Source organism: Diplotaxodon limnothrissa, linkage group LG7 (genome assembly GCF_057381915.1).
Source record: "Diplotaxodon limnothrissa isolate DT_005_m linkage group LG7, D_limnothrissa_male_GT1.1, whole genome shotgun sequence".
In the NCBI taxonomy this organism is placed as follows: Eukaryota; Metazoa; Chordata; class Actinopteri; order Cichliformes; family Cichlidae; genus Diplotaxodon; species Diplotaxodon limnothrissa.
The window spans coordinates 51,908,490-51,930,880 of NC_140602.1; the positions used below are offsets into that span (position 1 = coordinate 51,908,490).

Consider the following 22,391-nt stretch of genomic DNA (forward strand, 5'->3'; position numbering starts at 1 on the left):
GTGACTCATAGTACTACTAATAAAACTGAAGTCAGTTTATCACAGTTTATCATCTATCACTAGATGGGCTATAATAATCCAGGTGCTAGACCGCATCATTTAAAGGGTAGCCCAAGACACATTTCTCATCAGCCCTCTCAGCTGGCTCCTAACTGTGGTTAACCTCATCCTACAGAACACTGGAGCGCTCTGAATGGTCTTCTAGGTGTTCTAGTTCCCACTGGGTCTGGCTTCTTTGCTGGGACTAAAGAGACCCAATGGCTTCTACTTATCTGTAATAAACCTTCTTTGAGTTCATCGTGAAAATAGGGAGAGAAAAAACACCTTTCCTCCAAACACAAAGTCATTATCACTGTCTTTTCCACTTATATTCCCTGGGCCTACACTTCTGTTGACTTTTACATGTGTACTTTACACAGTTTCTCATTTAGCTGCATCTCACTAATTTTGGCTATATTTGTCACATTCAGCTCAGGGAGACCACGTCAGTGGGATTATATGCCTACAACGGAACATAGTGATGGCCATGTTCTCTGCCTAAAGACACTGGCACTGGTGGCTTTTCATGTCAAATGTTTTTATGTCCATGTTGCAGTAAGTGTTCTCCTCCAGAAATTAATTTGCTGCATCCTGTAAATGGGAAAGGCACCTTGTCAAATGTTAAAGACCAGTATAATAAGCTGCACTGTGAGCAGCTGATATACTCCGGTGCAATATGTTTGTCCTTTTTTTTTCTGAGTGTCTAAATTACGATGGTTTAAATGCATCTACCATAAAGCACCCTCAAAAAACCCTCAAGGGAAAAAGGGGTCAATTACATGGTTGTTATTTTCAGCTAAGTACAGCAGCGTTCGGCAGTGTGCTGCATCATTTAGTTTCACTGTCAGCTGTAAATGTGGCTCTTTGGATTATACGATTGCTAGCAGAAAGAGGTGTGGAAGCCACGAACACTACCTTTAGCTTACGCTGTGACACTGAGACACATACTGATGAGCGAGTGAACATGACTTTACATTTTACCATTTAAAAAAACTTTAATTGGGGCAATAAATGACAGTATGTTGCATTGTAAAGGGAGTGTTTTCAGGACACAGCCATAACTCTACAGTGGCAGCAATAACATGATGATTAATAAGTCTCAGTCCTTAATCTCAATTTACTGCAGACTGAAAAATATCAAAGTACTCGAGCCTTACTGTTTTTCTAAAGTCGTAATAGAGTGATTTAGAGGTTTTGGACAACATGTTTTTTAATTTTAGAGCAGCTTTGCCCATCAATTTTCCAGTGCAAATGAAAGCTCCTGCTGGCTGAATTTTTCAGCTTGTCAATTGGATGGTTAAAAATAATGGTCTCTGATGTGTTTGGTGAGCGCCTGACTTTTGCATAGAACTACCACGCTGTTGCCTTTCTGTTTGTTCTTTTCAAAAGCTGTGAAAGCGCAATATCCAGCAGGGAATCTGCTCATCTGGCTCTCTTTGATTGGACATTTGCCCCATAAATAATAACAAATATAATGTCACCCTGTAGCGATTCCAAGTTTCCTCTTAATTCATTTCCTGCCCAGTAGTTGTCAGTGCTTTGCCCTCAGTTGCTAACAAATGAGATCCTTCCATCTAATTTTGTGGATGTGGCTGCACATTGCAGCTACATGAGCTACTCACACAGATAATCTTACAGAGTGCATAAGATATGCAAAAAACCTCATGTTTCTGGTCCACTAGCTATGAATATCTAAATTGTGGTTTTTTTGTGGTTTTTTTTTTGACATTTTTCTATCAGCGCCATTAAAAAAACAGTGCTAACTGTTTAAAATGTAAATAAACGGAGGCTGTCATTTTGCAGCTATTCTTGTCAGTGCCAGTTGGTGCTGGCCAGGTGTACGGCTGTGACAGTCCTTGGACAGGAGGTCTCATCCTTCTGTCCCTGCTGCTCTGCTTACCAGCTATTTGTTTTCATGCCACGTTTGGGCTCTGCTGCTGGCATGTTTGCTGCTGAAAGTCTCAAAACAATTTGCATAGAAATATGCATAATGTCTGAGCCTCAAGAATGACCTCTGGCTTCTTTAAATGGCACAGTGGAATGTTTTCTTAAATAATGCACACGTTCAGTTTTCAGATTCATGCAGTTGCTTGTTATTTGTGGAATACTTCACACAAATGGGGGGATTAAAGTGTTTTTCACTGATGTGTGGTGGATGGCTTGCTCTGGCCTGCTCCTCAAAGGGATATTTACACAAGGCTGTGGGGATGTAATAGTGCACTATCCTCCAGTGCCATTGGGGGTGTCTTCCTCTGGTTCTGCTGTTTGGTGAAACTCATAAACTTTTCTGCACACATACACACAGATGATTGCAGCAACCTCAAATCTGATGTCTGCAGTAGCTCAGAAACTTTCCTCCCAAGTCTGCAAACATCATTTCCACGTGCTCATCATGTGTCACGCTCTCCTCTCCTATGGCATCCCCTTTCAGCTTGCATTACCGGCCTGCACGTGGCCTTTCTGCCTGTCGACTCTCATCTCTCTCCTCATTTCCTCTGAGATTCCAGCAATCTGCAGACTGCCTCTGTCTGTGGTCTCCTACCCCGAGGTAAATCTCTGCTACCAGAGACAATTAAAGAAAGCTCAGCACAGTCAGCAGAAGAGCGGCCAAGAGGAGGCCCCGCTGAAGGAGAGGGAAGGACCAAGTGTCTATCTGGCTGCAGAGAAGAAGAATTTGTCCTTAACATTTACCTTTGTGAGCATTTATATTGTAGGAATGGAACGGTGATGGAATGGCTGGCGCCCCCCCCCCACCGCCGCCCCCCCTTTACATAACTAAATTTGTTATATAATTTGGCATTGTGCATGGTGACAAATGATGAATTTCTAAACAGCAAATATTTTCTTCTTCAGTATTTATTCTGCCCTGAAGAGGGCAGTACATTCCAATAAAAGGGTGTAACAACAGTGGATGTAAATCTAATCATACTGAGAGAACAGGCTGAGCACATCTGTGTGTGTGTGTGTGTGTGTGTGTGTGTGTGTGTGTGTGTGTGTGTGTGTGTGTTAGCTGTAGCATATTTTATTAAGCTTCACTTTGCAAACCACAACATTTGTCGTGCTGATTAGTTATGACTGCAGAGCAAAAAAATTAGGGGGGGCTGGGCAGTCTTTCCTCGACAGCACAGTAGTGGCTGTTGGTAGAGGATATGTAGGGAAAATGCAGAAGTGTTTTCAGCTGTGCAAAAAATGAGCTGCAGGGGAGATTTCATAACCCCCCCCCCCCCAGCAGAGAAACAAAAATAAAAACACCTCCCTCACTGCCAGACATAATCCATCTCCGCCTTCTGTACTCCGCAATCTGTCTTAATGTTTTCTCTTATCATTTCCTCCCCATCTCTCTGATAAATTTTATAACCCGCTTTCTTACTTCTTCCCTTTCTGCCCTTTTCTCTCTTTTTGCTCATCTCTGTTCAGACATCATCTGTCCTCATCTAGCTTTCTGTCCTCCACCAAAATGATTTTTCTATCTGGGTCACGGTCTGTATCTTTGTGTGCATTTCTGCCTGTATCTTTCTGTGTCCTTATTGCCATCTGTCTGTCTCTATCTGCTGCACTTGAAGGCGGATGGCTATAGTCTAGCCAGAACGACACATACGAGCCAGTCACACACCCAGACAAGTGTGGGAGCTGCAGTCGGGGGGTAGGTGCGAGACGGGAGAAGGCGACAGAGTCGCAAATGAGAATGTCTCATTACTTTGCCTGGTGATAAAATATGGCTTGTTATGACTGTCTTTTTTTAAACTTAATATCTGATATGCATTCCCTAATTCTGCCCTCATTTGAACACAATACTCAAAAAGATCTCTGCTTAAACTCTTGGTGCATTACGTTACATAAGGAAACTTTCCCCAGCGGCCTGTAAGTACACCAGACCTCAGACAATAGATTTTTTTCGGTGGCCTTTTCAAGCAATGTCGATTCATCCGGTGACATTTGAAGGACAGGGCGGCGGTGTCATGATGTGAGATGAGGTTGGCGTCGCTTCCTCCCGTGTGCTCTCAGCAGTATGATTCACCTTTCTGCATCCCCTGCAGGCATCACCCAATACTCCCACAAAAATGAGACAGGGCTGAAGCATTAGCAAACAGTCGCCTGTATGAGTGCTGTGAAAAAAGAAAGAAAGAAAGAAATGAGTGAAAATAAAAAGTATTTGGCCACATCTCTCTCTACCAGCTGTCTACTATGCTGTCAGATAAGAATAGCATGTCTGGTACAGAAATGTAGGCCAAAGTCTTCCATAACTGTAGTTACATTATCCACTTGTACTTGTTTGGTACAAATACTGATGGTATCAGTTAAATATGCTGCATTTTTCCTGCTCTTTTAAGGGTGTTTTATTGAGCAGTGTTGCAGTTTCTTGATCTGCACGGCCTCGTTATATAATTATTAGCCTCTCTCTAAATAAGCTTGCATTCTTTATATACAGGAAAAGCTGTACAACTTTGAAAATAAAACTGCAGAAAATGCAGTTAAAGGTAAAAAAATCTCGCACTCCATGGAGAAGATGCAACAGTATGTAAGCCACAGCTGTTAAATACATCAAGATGTACAACTAGAATATCACTCTTACGTGGGCAGGGCTCTAATAACATGGACTTTAAGTACAAGTCAATTGAATGAATAGAAAGGACACAACAGGAGGCTGAGCACACAAAACGGGGGGGGGGGGGGGGGGGGGGGGGGAGGAGGAGGGGGCAAAGTGGAGGTGGTGTGACTGCCAATCCAAACTGCCAGGGATCTGTTTGTGAAGTCCAATATCAGTTGTTTGGTTGCCTGCCCATCAGTTTGTGGTGTGTGTGTGGGGGGGGGGGGTCAGCTCAGAGCTCAGTGGGTTCAGTGTCTGCTTTTGCTTCATCACCTTGTTTTGAACTGAAAGCATCATTATGAGTCGGCTGGTATTATGCTTTTGGAGGACAGAGTGTGTCTGCCATAAAGATGGTTTCTTAAGTAGTAGTGATTTACACCCACAACCCTCCTGTTCCTTTGCTCATTAGTGTCTAATCAGGCAAATCACATGGATTTGGGCTAGTCTGAACATTTTAGAAATTGCTAATCTCTTGTGATTTTTCCCTAACAAAGAATGGCCAAAAAAAAAAAGAAAACATATCATGCATCAGTTCTCTGGGTGAAGATGTCTCCTTGATGCCAGAAATCAGAGAAGGGTGGGCAAGACTGCTTCAGACTGACAGCATAATAGACAGCTGGTAGAGCGAGAAGCGGCTAGGATCGATAGGAAGGCAACAACATGTTAAATAAGCGCTTGTGGTTCAGGTGACGGCAATGTAGTTGTGTGGAGGATTGTTATGACCCAAGTCATCATTGTGCGTACTCTGTCCGCTCCTCCACACCTGGGGGTGGCGTTGTTCATTGTTTCTGTTGTGTTTTGATTATGTAAGCTCCAGGCGACAGCTGACCATTGGTTGGAGACTGAATGGTACTCGCTATAAATTGGTACCTGTCAGCACTGGCTGGGCACTGCCTACTTCCTGTTTCCAACAAGGCTGGGCTGTGTGTATAATTGCATAGTGTTGTGTGACCGAGAGTTCTGTGTCTAGAACAGCTTGATCTTTTTATGCACCTGGTAGATGCAGGGGTGGGAAGTCTTTTTCTTTTAATACATTTTCTCTTGTTTAGGTTACGTTAGTTGTGTTCCCTTTACCTAATGTTTTGTTGGTTTTTCTGGATGTGCTCACCCTGACATTTTCTACCGCTATAGAAAAAAATAAACTATTGTGTTTGGGCCTGCAGACCTTGCTGTAGTACTGATCCTTCCTTGGAAAGAGGGAGCATAACAGGGACATTTTCCTGACTCACTGTGGGCATCAGATGACAATTTTTCAAACTTCACAGCCTGCATGAGTATTGTTGCTGATCGTGTCCATCCCTTTATAACCTCAGCACAGTACACACATCTTCTGATGGATGCTTCTGGCAGAATGACACACCTAGTCATAAACTGGATTCTTGAACATAATGAGTTCACTATATTCAAATTGCCTCCACCATCACCAGATCTCAATCTAACAGAGCACGTTTGGAGAATTTTGGAACATTTGCATCATCGACAAATCTGCAGAAAATGTGTGATGGTATAATGTTGAAGAGTGTTTCTGGCATATTGTTGAATCTGTGCCTCAAAGAATTAAAGTGGTGTACCTAATGAGGTTTGCAGTGAGCTTATGGAAGCTCATGAAGTAATAGTAATTGATAGTATGAAATAGGTAGTTTAACCACTGCTTTAGTCTACTCAGACATGTTATATATAATTTAAAGTTAACTTCATGTATTTGATTCCAAACAATAAAAAGTAGTACAGTATGTACTACTGCAGGGGGGGGAGAAAAACAGCAGCCTGGACAAAGGAAGACGAGAGTGAACACTCAGTACAGCTACTACAAAACACGCGAACAACACCACAAAGAACACCAGGCTCCGTGTAAGCTGTCCGCCTTCTCACCACCTAACAATAACAGTGTTACTGCTGCTTGGTTCTTTAATTAGCATTATTTTCTCCGAGACTGACAGGCACCTTTGAATGTGTCTCTGTGAGAGAGACACAGAGTGTGAATGTGCGACAAACAGGACCAAACACACTGACTGTTCCCGTGGGCAGGAGTTATGAATGCTGGCTGTTCTGATTCACTCTCTCCTGCTCAGTCTGTGAATAGTATGGATGAGCTGCTATCTGTTGCATGACGCTCCTGGCTCAACATCTTCGAACCAAATTTGTCTGCTGCTTCCTGTGAGACGAAGGGAGAATCCTGAGGAAATTCCATCCTCCATTGGATGCCTGAAGCATCACGGAGGAGGAAGCACTGCCATGTATGTACGCTCTCTGTGACACCGACTCCATATCCATGAGTGCAGTCTGCTGTGTGTGTCGTAATCTCATAGTATGTGTAGTACGATCCCAAAATAGAAACGCTAATTTGTTTTTTCTTCAATGGGAGTAAAAAAAAAACAAACTAAAAACAGATGACTTTCTGAATTTCATCAAAAGAGTGGCCTTTGTGTAGTAATCAGCACATGTCATCATGTGAATCATTCATCCAGGACCAGTAGAAGAGGGGCAGTCACTTCCTACCACAGATTTATGCTTAATGTAGTCATTACAACCAAAAATTTACTTCTAGGTGCTCAGTGGCACAGATACACAGAGAAAATGCCAGTGTGTCAGCCATAATGACATTTTTCAAAAGCAGCAGATTTGGCTACCTCTGATTCTGGATCATCCCAGCACCATTGTTTAGTTTAGTATCCACGTTTTGCCACGATGTAACACATATTCATCACAGCCTACTATTATTACTATTCTCTGACACTAGGAATAAGTTCAAATATGAGAACATGACCCGTTTGTCTGTTTGTTGGCAGTTACTAAATCCTCGTCTTATGCTATGTTCCATTTACATGCTTATTAGAAAGCCACATCCTTCACTCAGACTAACTCAGATAACATGCTGTAAAAATGCAAGACAAAAACTGAGGATTCGTGACTGTCAATCCAAACTGTCTCGAGTGTGTAACATGAGCCCAGACTGCCAAGTTGGACGGTTTCTCGGGGGGGGGGGGGTAAGTGTTGTTTTCACTGTGTGTGAAGACTGAATGGGGGATGTGGAGGGGGGCTGCTGTGGAGATGGCACGCTTTGTGTTTTTATAGTTTTGGCGATTTTTTGCTTTAGTTTTTTTTGGCTGTGAATGCAAACTGGTGAGGGTCCAGGCTGGCTTGAGATGGAGTCTTTGATGTACTTGAGAACCAGCCTGTCGACACATTTCACCAGAATGGAGTGTCCTTGAGGTGGTGCCATATTCGTTTCCTTTCAATAGCTGGGACCACATCCTTATTATCCTCATCTAGATTTGACAGTCGTAGATAGAGAATCATGTACTATTATCTACATAACAAAATAGTCACAATACATTTTAACTGGAATACATTCCCCCTGCAACTGAATGAGCATTGCCTTACAGTATAAGGTGCACTGTGATGGCTCATAATGTGAATTTAAAAGCAATGATATATAAATATGATGTATACATATAATTATTTTGAATCGATCTGAATCAAACTAGGTGTGAAGGACACGCCCTTTTACCTGAGGGCATCTTGCCTAATATGGGTATTATGGCATTATTAATATGTACTTCAGAAATGGCTATTCCTAAATGATTCTGCATACCCACCAACATAAAGACGATTTAGTCATTTTTGTTCCTCCCATCCACTGAAAACATGTTTTTAATCTGTAAAAAGAACGACAAGGCGTGAGCTTAAATGCAAAAATGGCACTCGAGGACAGGGGCTCCATCACCCAGCAGGGTATGTTCTGTCTGGAGTTTGTCTGGGCAGACAGCACTTATGAGTTCTTTTTCATAACTGTGCCTGTTCTGTCTGTGGAAGGAGAAAAAAAGAGGACTCGGTGTACCGAGTCGTGACTGCTCAAATCTGCCTTAAAGAACTCCGGAAACAAGTCTCAAGATGGAAAAGGGAGGCTGCAACATCCGCGTGATCATCGCCCGAGCGCCAATAGCTCTTCACCGAGAGCGCTGAGGACACCGGCATCCCCTGCCGCGCGTGAGGAAATGGGCGGGTCCGGGGAAAGCTCAGTCACACCGCGTGGGCGGATGGAGCGGCTAGTGGGAAAGGAGGGGGGAGCCGCCGCTCTGGTATTTAACGGAGAGCCGAGGAGAGCTCAGACAGCACGGAAAGCGAGCGGAGCAAGCGAGCGGAGCGATTTCAGCACCAGCCCCGAGGACAGCGACACACGTAGCACCACAGCTAAGTTTCCCATCATGGTTCTCATCTGGACCCAGTTCGGTGTGAAGCACAAAAATGGCAATGTCAAGTGCAAAGTGCGAGTTATGCACAGGGGGGACAGCTCCGGCTCCTCGTCTTCAGCGGTAAGTTTCGCATTTTTCGCGGGGAAGTTTCTGGGGCTGTTTGTCTTTAGCATGTATGAAGTGTGTAAAGCTGCACGGTGCTGACAGTTCGTATGAACGACACCGTATAATTAAACAGTGTGTATAGAACTGGCACATTACTGTTGTACCGGATTCATTCATATGTAAGAATTGCCGGCTCGCTTTCAGCCAATCGCTGCAGAGTATCTCAGTCTCTTATATGACTTTCCCCCATCACGTTGTGCTGTGCATGAGCCTATGAAATTCATGGATATGTGACCGCACATGCAGCAGCACGGAGATAAGGGTGTTTTCCCACTGAGACTCTGTTAGAGGTGGGGGGATTTTCTGCATATTAATAGATATTCTGCAGCAGTTTTTTGGAAGATATCTTGAGCATCAGCTACTCTGTTTAACATTCTAGGTGATAGAGGTTTGAATTTGCATGCTTATTCGCCACTGCTTGGCAACACTTGGGATACAAGGTTGGCGCAAGCTGATGTTTAAAAGGTGAAGACAGGTTTTTAATGTGACATTTTTGTGTGTTTTCGCAGGAAAGCACCAGGTCAGAGCAGGACGTGCCCTGTCTGCCCATCAAACCCGCAGGCAAAGACTTCTACAAAGTCCTGGGCGTCTCCCCTGAATCCAATGAAGATGAAATCAAGAAAGCCTACAGGAAAATGGCCCTCAAGTTCCACCCAGACAAGAACAGCGATGCTGACGCGGAGGACAGGTTCAAAGAGATCGCAGAGGCCTATGAGATCCTGACTGACCCCAAAAAGAGAAGCATATACGACCAGTTTGGAGAGGAAGGTGAGGAAGGGCGAGGATCTGAAATTGTGATTGCTAGCATTTTAAATTGCTTCACTAGTAACTGCCATCTGAGTGATTAGTGTAGCGTGGGCGATTAGATTAACTATTCATGTCATCATCAAATGCTAAATATTGATGTGTGATGACTCCCACTCCTATAAAACAAGCTCAACATGTGAAATGTGACAGCTGTGAGGCTGATTAGCTATTGAGGGAGAAACAGAAGAGTTTTCTTGGTCTCTACAACATTTTAGAAAAGGTGGCATGAAGAGAACTTAGGGAACATTAAATTAGGAGACGTTCTGCAGCAATTTGACTTGAACCTGTTTTCTTTCCCCTTTTCAGGCCTTAAAAACGGAGGCAACATTTTCCGCAGCAATTTCCACGGCGACCCCCACTCCACCTTCTCCTCCTTCTTCAATGGCTCTGACCACTTCGACATCTTCTTTGGCAACGAAGAGGGCGACGACGACCTCTTCAACCCCTTCAGACGGTTCACCTTCAGCCACGTGAGCGGGTCTGCAGGCCCCGACGGTGGCCTGCGGAAAGGCCCGAGGCACTTGCAGGGCGAAGTGGTGGTGCACGACCTGCTGGTGACCCTGGAGGAGGTGATGCAGGGCTGCACCAAGCATGTGAAGATTACCCGCAGCCGCCTCAACCCAGACGGCCGCACCTTGCGAACAGAAGAGAAGGTGTTGAATGTGGTGGTAAAGAAAGGCTGGAAATCGGGAACCAAGATCACCTTCCCCAGGGAGGGGGACGAGACCCCCAACAGCGCCCCCGCAGACATCACCTTCATTCTCAGGGACCAGGAGCATCCTCAGTACAAGAGAGAGGGCTCCAACCTCGTCTACACGGCCAAGATCACCCTTAAAGAGGTGAGTTTGGTGCATCACCATCAGATACATTATGAAACATATGAGTGGCCTATACTCAGATACAACCACTTACACCTACTCAGATAAAGGCTAAGATCTATGCACCACTTCTTGTCCTTTATATAACCATTGAGTAACGTTCTTTCTTAAATGCCAGAGAAAATCGATTCCTGAAAAAAACAGCAGTAATACATAAGATTGAAGGTCCAATCTCTGCCAAATGCAGGGAGGGAGGACAATATCTTTGATTGCAGTCTGAGGAACAGAACAGAGTGTTCTGTTATGGGCATCTGAACCCCTCAGCTTACAGCGGGCTGACAGACCCCCACAAACACAGAAACAGCAGTAAGCCTGCCAACGCCTCCGTTTACCTCATCAGCCCCTGCAGAGAGAGCGAGCAAGCAGGAGCTAAATTTAGCTCCCAATACTGACTGCCCCCACGAATTGCACTTCACCCTCCCTCACAACTACTATGCTGGCTGCAGACTTCTCTGCTTGTATAAGGCAGGCGCCTTTTTTTTTTTTTTTGGCTCACTCTGTCTTTGGCTCTCGCTTCCACCAGCCCACACACAGATTAGCAGGGTAGCAGTCACAGAGAATGACATTTCAAAGAGCGCCTCCATCTTCCTATGGCTCACTTCAGTCACTAAAACACTTAACGCCCACACTGAGCCAGTAAATGGAGCAGCGATTATAACATCTGTAACACCGGTCTGTTGCATAACGCAGAAAATAACACAGAGAATTGTTTCAGAAGGACAGACACCCCACATTTATCTCTTATGCAACTTGACACTTTTAGAGAAACTGGATTCCACTCGTAATTAGGCCACTCAAAAAAGAATTGTGAAACAGGTTAAGAGCTTCATGGGTCTGCAGGGCTAACTGTCTCTTTCTTCTCTTGTCTTCAGGCTCTCTGCGGCTGCACAGTAAACGTTCCAACGCTTGACAACCGGATGATGCCTCTGCCTTGCAGCGATGTCATCAAACCCGGTGCCGTCCGCCGGCTGAGGGGCGAAGGCCTTCCCCTGCCTAAAAGCCCATCCCAGCGAGGCGACTTGGTGGTTGAGTTCCAGGTGGCCTTCCCAGACAGAATCCCACCACAGTCCCGAGAGATCATCAAGCACAGCCTGGCACAGTGCTAGCCGGGTGACTCTTACCAGTTCTTACCAGTTCACAAACACAGCCTTGCCCGAGGTGCTATCACAACCAAATCACAACCTCTTATTGTGTTTGGAAGCGGCAAGCGGCGCATAAGCAAGTTGTAGATCACGTGCAACTTTTTGCGAGGAGATGACTTTCTGCGGGCGCTCGGCACGATGCACACCAACTTAGCAGTGCTGTGCGAGCAGTGAGTTGACAGCTGATTAATGGGGGTCTTTGGTATCTGAGGGCATCCATTGACTCGATAGCCTTTCTCTTGAATGAGTTATCTGTACTGTTATACTTGCAAACCTTTCGCAGGATATCAGTGTGCTATTCAAGTCTGTATAGACTTCCTTAAACCTCAATGGTAGAAACATGTAAGGGAAATAACACAACTTTAGTATTCTTATTATTATTACTTCTACTACTGTCATCATTATAGTTATATGGTGTTCATATGACTGATCTTTTGCATTGATTTATTACAATAGCAAACATACTTGTCTACAAAGATCTACTTTGTGTACAAAATGCTGAAACACTGTCTCTAAAAGAGATTCATCTGTCAAATGTTCTATTGAATGATTTGAAATGTCTGTATATAATCTGCGATGAGCCACCTGCTGATGTATTATTATTATTGTTATTATTACTTGATATAGAGATGTTTGGAAGCATGAAAAATAAAGAAAAAGAACAATTTGACTTCTGTTTCCGCCTCACTATTGGATAAAAGTTTATTATTTTCAAATCCTAAACTTACATAAGTGAACTCTCAGACATTTGCAGTCCACTAAATCACACTTCAGACCAGATTTGAAGTTGCTCAGCGATATAGCAGTCATCTTCTGCCATCTAGCGGCCAGTCCTAACATCATCCTGCACACAATAAGGCACACCTGTTGGTCTGTAATTTATGTGGCGGCCAACTGAGCGCTGCACAGTCCTGTCAAATAAAGCCAGTGCTCTGATAGCAGTGAGAGCGCATGCCTACAGTGATGGAGACAAGAATGATTAAGGACAACACTCATATTTGGAGGCTGCATACATTTGAGATGCAGGATGGCATCAGATAGAAAATACTGGCAAACAAAAAAAAGACAGTCCACATTGATTTAAGAGATCGAGCCACCTGTGTAAAGACAGACGGCCTGTAATCTGAAGTTTTCCGAAATTCAGCCTCCATGTGTTTAGGAATGAAATGTCGCAAGTAAGTGAAACCACAGCATCCAGTCTGACTGAAGGGAACCCTGTGACGAGTCTGACCTTAGTCGTTCTCTTGCTCGTTCCCTGCGTGGTCGTTCTGCTTCTGCTGAACTGCCTCTTGCTGGGTTACAAGTTACTGATCCTGTCAAAGAAGAAAATCAGTCTGTGGCCAGAACGCATGGAGGAGATGCTTTTGCGGTCTCCTCAGAGAGTCAGACTGTCCGATGTGGCGTTTCCTTTGCGCCAAGACGGGCGGAGAGCGTATTTATCGCTATCAGAGCCCGTGCTCCCTCATCCCGTTACTTCTTCCAGAGCTTCTTCCAGGGAAAGGATCGGTCTGGATCACAGGATCCGGCTTCTGAGGCCAGATGGCGCTACAGGTTCAGGGTCTCAGAGAGCGCCGAGCACCATCCGGGCAACCTCTCCAGAAGCTTGTTTTACCCCGAGACTAAACCTGGCCTCCAGCTCACGGACCTACAGCCTCAGCAAAACAGGCTGGCGCAGGAGTGCACAAGTTTTACCGCACGATTCAGGGACTGAAACCAGAGTGAACCTTGTTCCTCCAAACACTCCTATGGTGAGTAATTGGGTTTTTCCCCAATTTTTTTTTTTTTTTTTTGACAAAGTATTAAACGTTGAGTCGCAAATACTTCAAACTGCGCAACTGGCTTAATTAACCCAATTTAGGGCCCGTTAACCCCCTTGTTACCGCTCATTGTGTGCACAGGTTTCCTGTGTGTGGTAGCTGAATTAAGTACAAATGCAAAGAGAAGTTTAAGGCCTCACTAGAAGCAGCAAAACCCTCCCATTAGTAACTGCTTTTGTGTTGCATGCTCTGATGTTACCAAATAAACTATCTGTAAAATAAAAATATACCAAAGAAAGTTGTTACACAAGGAATCTCTGAAGGTTGTGTGGAGTCCAAAGCCCTGGGCAGCACTGGTTTGGTGGTAATCTATCTGCTATATAGTTTGCCTGCACGTTTAAGATCTTTTGGGGTTATTTTAGATGTTGCAAAATATATTTGCAAGTATTTTGGCATATAGAAGAAATAAGTCTAATTTTATCTTGAATGAAGTGTGATGTGATGCAGTTTATCACTGGAAGATGTTAATCCTTGAAGTGTGTGTGTGTGTGTGTGCAGTAGATCGTGTTCTTATGAGCAGCTTTTTGTATCCCTTTGTTTTCTGCAGGAGACCGAATCTGTGGGTCTGATTCGGAGGAGCAGTACTTATGAGATGCTGCCAGGTGTGGACCCAGGTGTTGCAGGGTGCAGGGTTGACAAGATAGACATGGAGTGCGAGTACACCAACCTGCATTCAGAGGCGTCCTGTCTGAACGCGTCTGCAGCGGGTCCTGGACTGGATAGTGATTTTGGAGCAAGTGCAGGTACTTCCCCTCACAATGATCACCACTACAACAACTTCACTGTATACAAATGTCTTCAATAACTGATGTTGATCCATACATGAAATGGGGCTTGCATTTATTTTGAAAACACATTTTATTCCTGACTGAAAGTACTCTTAAATTAAATCCACCAGTTTCTAGACAAATAAGAAAATGTTGGCATATTAAATTTTGATTGTAGCCCAGAAATGGTCAGGAAACTGACCCATGATTTTTATGCGTACACTCACTGGCAAATTTGTCAGGTACATCTGTCAGCTGCTCAGAAATACAAAGACTAGCCAATTACATAGCAGCAACTCTTGGCAAGCATGGCCAAGACAGCCTGCTGAAGTTCAAACTGAGCATTTGCTTGGGGAAGAAAGGTGATTTAATTGGCTTTGAACATTGTGTGGTTGTTAGTGCCAGGATGTTTTAGAAGTTGTTGATCTTCTGTTATTTTTCTATTTTTTATTTTTTTCCCCACACAAACATCTTGAGTGTTTACAGAGGATGATCTGAAAAAGAGAAAACATCCAGTCAGGGGCAGCTCTCTGAGTGAAACTGGCTTATTAATGCTGGAGGTCAGAGGAGAATGGGTAGAGTGCAGTAAGTCAAATAACCGCTTGATACAAATAAGAAATGCAGAAGAGCATCTCTAAGGCATAACATATCAAACCTTTAAGCAGATGGCCTACAGCAGCAGAAGACCACACTGGGTGCCACTCTTTAGGAGTGGCAACTAAGGAAAACTGAGGCCACAGTTCTCAGAGATTCTCCAAAATCGGACAAAGGAAGAGCGGAAAAATGTTGCCTGGTCGATTTCTGCTGTGACATTCAGATGGTAGCGTAAGAATGTGCTGCATAAACCATGATTTGTATCAGCATTGCAGGCTGGTGGTACAATGGTGTGAGGGATACTGGCAAACTTTTAAATGCCACAGACTGTCTGAGTGTTGTTGCTGACCGTGTCCATCCCTTTATGAACAAAGTGTGCCCATCTTCTACTGACTATTTCCAGCAGGATAACGTGCCATATCACAAAGCTCAAATCATCTGAAACTGGTTTTGTGAGCATGGCGATGAATTCACTGTAATCACCTGAAATCTACATGCACTTAATCCAAATCAGTAGCACCTTAGGCATGAAATCTGCAGCAACCGTATGACACTACTATGCCAATAATGATCAAAATCTCTGAGGAATCTTTCCAGCACTCTGTTGAATCTATGCCGTGAAGAATTAAGGCAGTCCTATCCAGAACTAGTTAGATATACCTAATGAAGTGTCTAAGTGTGAATAATTGCTTTAATAATTGCAGAAATCTGTAGACTAGTGATCACGGACAGTAATATCTACACTAAATTCTTGGAAAGATTAGAAAGTTTTCTTCTTGTTGACCTTTCACTACGAAGAATGTCCACATAGAATTTGACCGCAGACGAAGAAAAGATATCGGAGTGTAATTCATGCACATAAAAATCCAAAGTTTGTGTGATATGAATCCTCCAGTTTTGCAATCACTGAAAACAGACTGTGCAGCAAAGTACAACCTTTGATCCAATAAACATCTAAAGTGGAAATGCAATTCCTTTCAGGGGTCTCCCTGCGGATTCTGTCTGCAGACAGTGACGGCCTGTCCAACGGAGTGCTGGCTTCAGCTCTGGAGTGGGATTATTATGACCCCTGCTATGTCAAACAGAATAATATACCCAAACATAAACATCGCAGACCTGCAATCCACATGAAACAGTACTGGGTGTAAATTTGTACTTTTAATGTTTATTAATGTGTATCATGTATTTATTCCATTAAGTTTGTTGTTTTTTTTAGAATTTCTTTGTCTCATTAACACTATTTAACACTTTAAACAAACTGACATAGTTTTTGTTGTTGTAAAACTCACTCTTCCACAGAACCTGTTCAGACTATGTTCTTCTTCACTTTGACTTCAGTTACTATCAAATGTTGTCAGTGCACTGATAACACGCTTCACTGATGTTAGTTAATTCATCTCAGTTTCACATGCACTGGCCCAGTGGGCTGGTTCTAAGTATCACAAACATTTTCATAACAATCAGTTTCACAGTTGATTTGAAATTCTTTGATTCACTTTGATCTGTAGTAAAATATAATAAAGTACCTATTGATGAAATTGTTAATCTTTATAATAAAAAAAACAACTTCATGTTTACATACTTTGTTTCGGCATGTTCCAGTTGCCTCTCCTGACCAGCAGAGGGCGCGCTTGGTGATATGGTTTGTGATGGGATTGTGCTTATTTTTAAAAATGTCTAAATAAAAAGGCAGCCGAGTCTTTGCAGTAGATTAATAACACAGAATAAAAGGACACTGGCTTGAATGGTATTCATAAACAGTGCTGCAATGTGGTTCAAGTAAACTTGCAGTTTTCAGAATACAGGCTGTATGTATTAATGCATCTTGCTCAGTCACAGAAAATTTAAACAGTTCCTTTCTGTTTAAGGTCTTCAAGCCTTGATCTTAAAAGAAGCTTCAACTACAGCACATGCGATGAACCTTTAGAAAACTTTACAATGAGCTCTAGATGTTTATCCTCTAATACAACTGATCTAGGCTGAGATATGGTTACAACGACAAGACGATCATCCTCATCAACCATTTACTTCCAGTTTCTAGGAAGTTTGTCTTAAACAGTGTTTGGAAACTTTAAAGAACTGAGCTCAAATAATGAGTCTGACCTGATAAAAAGCTGAATTATGCATTTCCTGGCACTGAAACAAAGTTTGAGTGTATGATCATATGAATACAAATGAGAACTATTTGCATTGCTGGTCTTTTGAAATTTGAGGGATATACAACTGCAGCAGTTCTTTTTCTGCTACAGTTTTAAATAAATGCTTTAGCTCAATGCTTACATGTAAATGATTAAAGAATAGGCAACTGGGAAAATACAAAAGCTCCACATAACAGCAGTACTGTAAAAACAAAAAAGGAAACTGAGTCAGGTGGAATACTTTATTCTCTGTTCAGAGAAATCTATACATTTAAAGATCAAGTGCCCTTTGAGTTTGTTTTTTTTAAGTTCATAGAAAGTATAACTGACACTGAACTATGCAAACATGAAAACAACCAGACCAAAAAGCACCACTTTACTCAAAGCTGGAGAGGAAATTCAACACAATTTGTTTGAGCTTGGCATCGGATGCCTCAGAGATTTTGCCATCAGCCCTGCAATGAAGAACAGATTGAGATGTATTGTAACCAATGCATTAAAAATAAAGAATCTGCTACTGCTTTAGAAATGTTAAACTCACTTAATATTTGCCAGCAGGTCCTGGTGCTGGCTCAGTATGTGCTGCAGGAACGCCTTCTCAAACTTGGTGATCTTGCTTGGCTCCATTTTGTCCAAGTGTCCCCTCACACCAGCATAAATGACTGCTACCTGTTCTTCAATAGCCATTGGAGCTGAAAGATGGAAGTTCATGGGCACAGTAAGTAAGACAACTGCAGAATGGATAAATTCTATTTTTTTTTAATATGGATGCATCATTTTCTATACAAACAGCAAATACTCACAGTACTGTCCCTGCTTAAGCAGCTCAGTCAGACGGACGCCACGGTTCAGCAGCTGCTGAGTGGCAGCATCCAGATCAGAACCAAACTGAGCAAAGGCAGCCACCTCACGGTACTGGGCAAGCTCCAGCTTCATGGTACCAGCCACCTGATGATGGACAGGAAAAATGAAGTTAATGTGAAAGACTCCCAGCACAAAAATCAGTTGAGAGACTAGAACTAGGCAAGACTGAAAGACCAACCTGTTTCATGGCCCTGGTCTGGGCAGCAGATCCGACACGTGACACAGAAAGACCGACATTGATAGCTGGACGAATACCCTTGTAAAACAGCTCAGTCTCCAAGAAGATCTGCGGGAGAAAACATATTTAATGGTGGCTGAGGATCCAAATTAAAATGAGGGAAGGCAACTCACTGACCTGTCCATCTGTGATGGAGATGACATTAGTTGGAATGTAGGCTGACACATCACCAGCCTGTGTCTCAATAACAGGAAGGGCTGTGAGGGAGCCACCGCCGAAGTTGTCGTTCATCTTAGCAGCTCTCTCCAGCAGACGGGAATGCAGGTAGAAAACGTCTCCTGGGTAAGCCTCACGCCCGGGGGGACGACGGAGCAGCAGGGACATCTGACGGTAAGCGACAGCCTGCAGGAAAGCAAGAACCAGACACAGACTTTAAACACAGTTTTTTACGCTTGTGTTAAAAAACGCTCTGTAGCATGAGACCAAATAAACTCACCTGCTTGGAGAGATCGTCATAGATGATCAGGGCGTGCTTTCCATTGTCTCTGAAGTACTCTCCCATGGAGCAGCCAGAGTAGGGAGCCAAGTACTGCAGTGGAGCAGCATCAGAAGCTGTAGCTGACACCACTATGGTGTACTTCATGGCATCGGCATCAGTGAGCCTCTTCACCAGCTGAGCCACTGTGGACCTCTTCTGGCCAATAGCAACATAAATGCAATAGAGCTTCTTCTTCTCATCAGTCCCATCGTTGAAGCGCTTCTGGTTGATGATTGTGTCAATGGCAATGGCAGTTTTTCTGCAAGACAAATGAGGATACACAAACCACCAGTTCACATTTTTGTGCTTAGAACAGTTTTAGAAGATCTAACAGTCTAAAAAAAGTGTATTATATTATAAAGAGTGTATTTCTAATCCATTATTCATAAACACAATAAAAATCCTAGCTTCCAGCATACAAAAATGACACCTTGTTCACAGTGATGTAAGCTCATGTAGATATATGGAATTATTTTGCACATTTGGTTTCCCATCTGACAAAAAACAATCAGATGCTTCATGAGACATCATATCTGCAACGAAACATGAAACAAAGCTGGCAGAACTTAGCCTAATATGAACTAATGAGTTTAAAATGTCATTTATGAAGTAACAAAAAAAACTTGTCTGTGAAAAAAATAATGGTCAAGTGCTAAAAAACACAACAACAACTTATTATAATAATAGGGTATCTGTGACCCCTTCTTTGGAAGCGTCACTTCCACTACTGTAGAAGCACTTAAAAGGGACTGGAAATCCCATCAAATACTCTGTCGTATTCAGCTATTCACTTTGAGCCTCTTACCCAGTCTGTCTGTCTCCAATGATGAGCTCACGCTGTCCACGACCTATGGGGACCAAACTGTCCACAGCTTTGATGCCGGTCTGCATGGGCTCCCTCACAGAGATACGGGGGATGATACCAGGAGCTTTCAGTCCCACACGCCTGCGAACCTTGGAGCCCAGAGGGCCCTGTGGAGAAAATGATGTATAAAACCATCAAGTGTACCATCAATCAACTCCACAAAGCCAAAGGCCAAGCAAAATTGGGTGAACAAAAATCTCTTTACACATATTGAACTTTAGTTGAAAGTTAATGAACCAACTCCTCAGTTTACTAATAGATTATTAAACAGCAGTTTCAATCATTTATCAAACATACCTAACACTCTACATTTAACCATGTGATCATAAACTATAATATTTGAAGTTTCAAGTGCTGTTCGGCTAGAATAAGCAATGACGCAATTAATTTAGAATCTGGAAAACAAGACTCTCTTGGTTTTCTGACAGGTACCTTTCCATCGATGGCATTTCCAAGAGCGTCCACAACGCGACCCAGGAGCTCCTCGCCTACAGGCACATCAACGATAGCGCCTGTTCTTTTGACGATGTCGCCCTCTTTGATCAGCTTGTCATTACCAAACACTACGACACCAACGTTGTCAGGCTCCAAGTTCAGAGACATACCCTGGGTAGGAGAACAAATAACCATTATTACCTTTGTTTGCATGAATTTACCATGCAAAGTACTTGAACAACCACTGTGTTTAATAATCCATTTTAAAGGACAGTATGTGGGTAAAGACTAATCAAAACCACATCTTTAACTCAATTTTCTGCCAACAGATCCACTTATTATCAGAGGTTATCATTTCAAGGAACAACACATTAACCTGGGATTTAAACTTGAGGCAGTATGCTTACCCAGTGGCTTACAGATATTCTTTGCTGCTAAAGTAAAAATCTATCATTCTCCAAACACCTTTGACTTAAAATGATCTAGAAACTGTTTAAATATTTTTATTCACTCGTGGTATTTAAACAAGGTCATTATGTAAGACTTAGATAGTCACCTTAAGACCAGAGGAGAACTCCACCATCTCCTCAGCCTGCACGTTCCTAAGACCGTACACTCTGGCAATACCATCACCAATAGACAGTACGCGACCAGTCTCCTCCAAATCAGCACTGGTATCAGCTCCCATGATTTTCTCCTCCAGAATTGATGAGACCTCAGCAGTGCCTGTAATGTATAATGAGTGTTTACATTTCAGGGTTAATAAAGTTCTATGAAACTAATTAAGACAGATATTGTGAGATCTTTACATAGTGGTTCTTCCTCAAACATTGCTGGGGAGAAATGTTCCAAAATAATTCATTTCTTAGATTCTAGGCTGAAGCAGACTTCCCAAAACACTGACCTGTTTTTTTCTGCAGCCATGGGCTAGAGGTGTGTAGATTCTTGGCTCCTACACAAGCCGCAGCAACATTCTTTGATACCTTTATCACATCAAGAAAGAGCGAAAGAATTAGTTTTATCCAGGCTGGAAATACAGCAGTTTTCAATCATTAATTATTTAAAAACAGTCTAACCAAATATAAACTGGCAGCTTATTAGGCAAACTAAAATTAAAGAGGTCATGATGTCAATCATGGAATAAATCGTTCCAAATGAACATTATAAAAAATAATAATGAAACCCCCGTCTTTCATTATTAATTACATTGTATGATAATTTTTGAGATTTGTTGTGCTGTTAATTTTGAAATGTCTAATGTTTTGTCTATAAAAAAGTAGATGATAAACTTAATAAAATCCCCAGCTGCTAGGGAACCTTTCTACCAACCGTCAACTCAACACCAATTATTGTGAAAATACAGAAAACACAGCAAAAAAAAATAAGTGACCAAAGTAAAGATTACAGACTGGACTTGTTTTAGGTGTCACTGCCACTGGATTTAAATCACCTATAGCCCCCTGAGTCACAGAGGTGACAAGCAGAAATAAAATTTAAAAAGCTACATACAGAATACACATGAACTACTGCACCATGCATTACCGTGTCATTTAATCACAGCAGCTATATTAAAATTTTATAAAAGGTTGGGCTGGTTCTAAGTATGACAAACTGTATATAAAAGGTTTCAGGTCATAGAGTCATAGGACAATCTCAACCGATGACTGGTACAGATCGAGTCTATAATATCCATCCAGAACAGTGAAATGTCTACCATAATGTTGCTTTATGTACTGAAAGAACTGTACAAAGCTTGCTTGATATATACATTATGACTAAAGCTGTCATACCGAAGGGGCCAAACCTGACCTTCAACACCAAGTTACAGCTTTGTCATTTCCACTGACACTCGCCTAGCAGTGCAACACGTGGACCAGCGTTTGCTTTTTTTTTTTTTTTTTTCATTTATCGACTCCTCAAGTTGGGTTTTGCTGTCTGTCAACTACAAACATGTTAGCAACAGTGACTGGCACTGTGAAGGGCCCAGTGCCCTCCGATGCAAAGACGTGCGCGCGCACAACAGCCGCCATGGTTTTGTGCGAATAAATTCTTGTTTTTCCTTAAAGAAGTGAACAAAAACGTCACATATAGAAGTAGAGGTGCTTACCAATCCAGCCCTGCGGGGCAGGTTGCGGGCGAGAGCCGCTGCGACGCGAACTGACAGCATGTTGGTGTCCTACGAGGTCTGTCCTGCTCCTGGAGAGGAGAGAGAAGGATGGCGGACACGGCAGCAAATTGTAGAGAGGTCACCGCAACCCGGAAGTACTTCAAAATAAACCACTCTCCAGACTTTTTGTAGTTTTTATTTTTTTTTTACTTTATTTTGTTGTATTTCTTCGGGTTCCCTTTAAAAAGTGTGTCGGTAGCTGCATAGATCACA

At 42.8% G+C, this 22,391-nt stretch overlaps 4 protein-coding genes across 4 annotated transcripts; 3 read left to right on the plus strand and 1 right to left on the minus strand.

The window, feature by feature from the left end:
- Positions 1–1,355: 1,355 nt before the first annotated feature.
- LOC146629166 (urea transporter 1-like) lies at positions 1,356–2,767 on the plus strand. Its single transcript, XM_085357115.1, has 5 exons — positions 1,356–1,364; positions 1,843–1,980; positions 2,188–2,307; positions 2,345–2,377; positions 2,471–2,767. Exons 1-5 carry the CDS (start codon positions 1,356–1,358, stop codon positions 2,765–2,767), a joined length of 597 nt encoding a protein of 198 aa, XP_085213241.1.
- A 6,068-nt stretch (positions 2,768–8,835) lies between these two features.
- Positions 8,836–11,779, plus strand: LOC146629167 (dnaJ homolog subfamily B member 5). The gene is made up of 4 exons (XM_085358394.1): positions 8,836–8,943; positions 9,498–9,756; positions 10,102–10,634; positions 11,546–11,779. Exons 1-4 carry the CDS (start codon positions 8,836–8,838, stop codon positions 11,777–11,779), a joined length of 1,134 nt encoding a protein of 377 aa, XP_085214520.1.
- Positions 11,780–12,981: 1,202 nt separating this feature from the next.
- hwa (huluwa) lies at positions 12,982–16,141 on the plus strand. Its single transcript, XM_085358395.1, has 3 exons — positions 12,982–13,563; positions 14,180–14,375; positions 15,975–16,141. Exons 1-3 carry the CDS (start codon positions 12,982–12,984, stop codon positions 16,139–16,141), a joined length of 945 nt encoding a protein of 314 aa, XP_085214521.1.
- Positions 16,142–17,367: 1,226 nt separating this feature from the next.
- On the minus strand, positions 17,368–22,242 carry atp5f1a (ATP synthase F1 subunit alpha). Its single transcript, XM_085358396.1, has 11 exons — positions 22,119–22,242; positions 20,916–20,994; positions 20,568–20,737; positions 20,009–20,182; positions 19,517–19,683; positions 18,670–18,970; positions 18,351–18,575; positions 18,174–18,281; positions 17,935–18,079; positions 17,673–17,823; positions 17,368–17,586 (listed from the first exon to the last, which is right to left on the minus strand). The coding sequence occupies exons 1-11, from the start codon at positions 22,176–22,178 to the stop codon at positions 17,508–17,510; spliced, it is 1,659 nt and encodes a 552-aa protein (XP_085214522.1). The 5' UTR covers positions 22,179–22,242; the 3' UTR covers positions 17,368–17,507.
- Positions 22,243–22,391: the final 149 nt, after the last annotated feature.

Excerpts from the sequence above, each read along its gene's own strand:
- LOC146629166 (XM_085357115.1), top strand. Across the intron at positions 1,981-2,187 it reads CGTTTGGGCTCTGCTGCTGG|GTGGTGGATGGCTTGCTCTG; the intron begins CATGTTTGCTGC and ends TTTCACTGATGT. Across the intron at positions 2,378-2,470 it reads CCTCAAATCTGATGTCTGCA|CTTGCATTACCGGCCTGCAC; the intron begins GTAGCTCAGAAA and ends ATCCCCTTTCAG.
- LOC146629167 (XM_085358394.1), top strand. The coding sequence starts at position 8,836 with ATGGTTCTCATCTGGACCCAGTTCGGTGTGAAGCACAAAAATGGCAAT. Across the intron at positions 8,944-9,497 it reads CCGGCTCCTCGTCTTCAGCG|GAAAGCACCAGGTCAGAGCA; the intron begins GTAAGTTTCGCA and ends GTGTTTTCGCAG. Across the intron at positions 9,757-10,101 it reads CGACCAGTTTGGAGAGGAAG|GCCTTAAAAACGGAGGCAAC; the intron begins GTGAGGAAGGGC and ends TCCCCTTTTCAG.
- hwa (XM_085358395.1), top strand. The coding sequence starts at position 12,982 with ATGTCGCAAGTAAGTGAAACCACAGCATCCAGTCTGACTGAAGGGAAC. Across the intron at positions 13,564-14,179 it reads TTCCTCCAAACACTCCTATG|GAGACCGAATCTGTGGGTCT; the intron begins GTGAGTAATTGG and ends TGTTTTCTGCAG. Across the intron at positions 14,376-15,974 it reads TGATTTTGGAGCAAGTGCAG|GGGTCTCCCTGCGGATTCTG; the intron begins GTACTTCCCCTC and ends AATTCCTTTCAG.
- atp5f1a (XM_085358396.1), bottom strand. The coding sequence starts at position 22,178 with ATGCTGTCAGTTCGCGTCGCAGCGGCTCTCGCCCGCAACCTGCCCCGC. Across the intron at positions 20,183-20,567 it reads AGTTCTCCTCTGGTCTTAAG|GGTATGTCTCTGAACTTGGA; the intron begins GTGACTATCTAA and ends TCTCCTACCCAG. Across the intron at positions 18,576-18,669 it reads ATGACGATCTCTCCAAGCAG|GCTGTCGCTTACCGTCAGAT; the intron begins GTGAGTTTATTT and ends GCTTTCCTGCAG.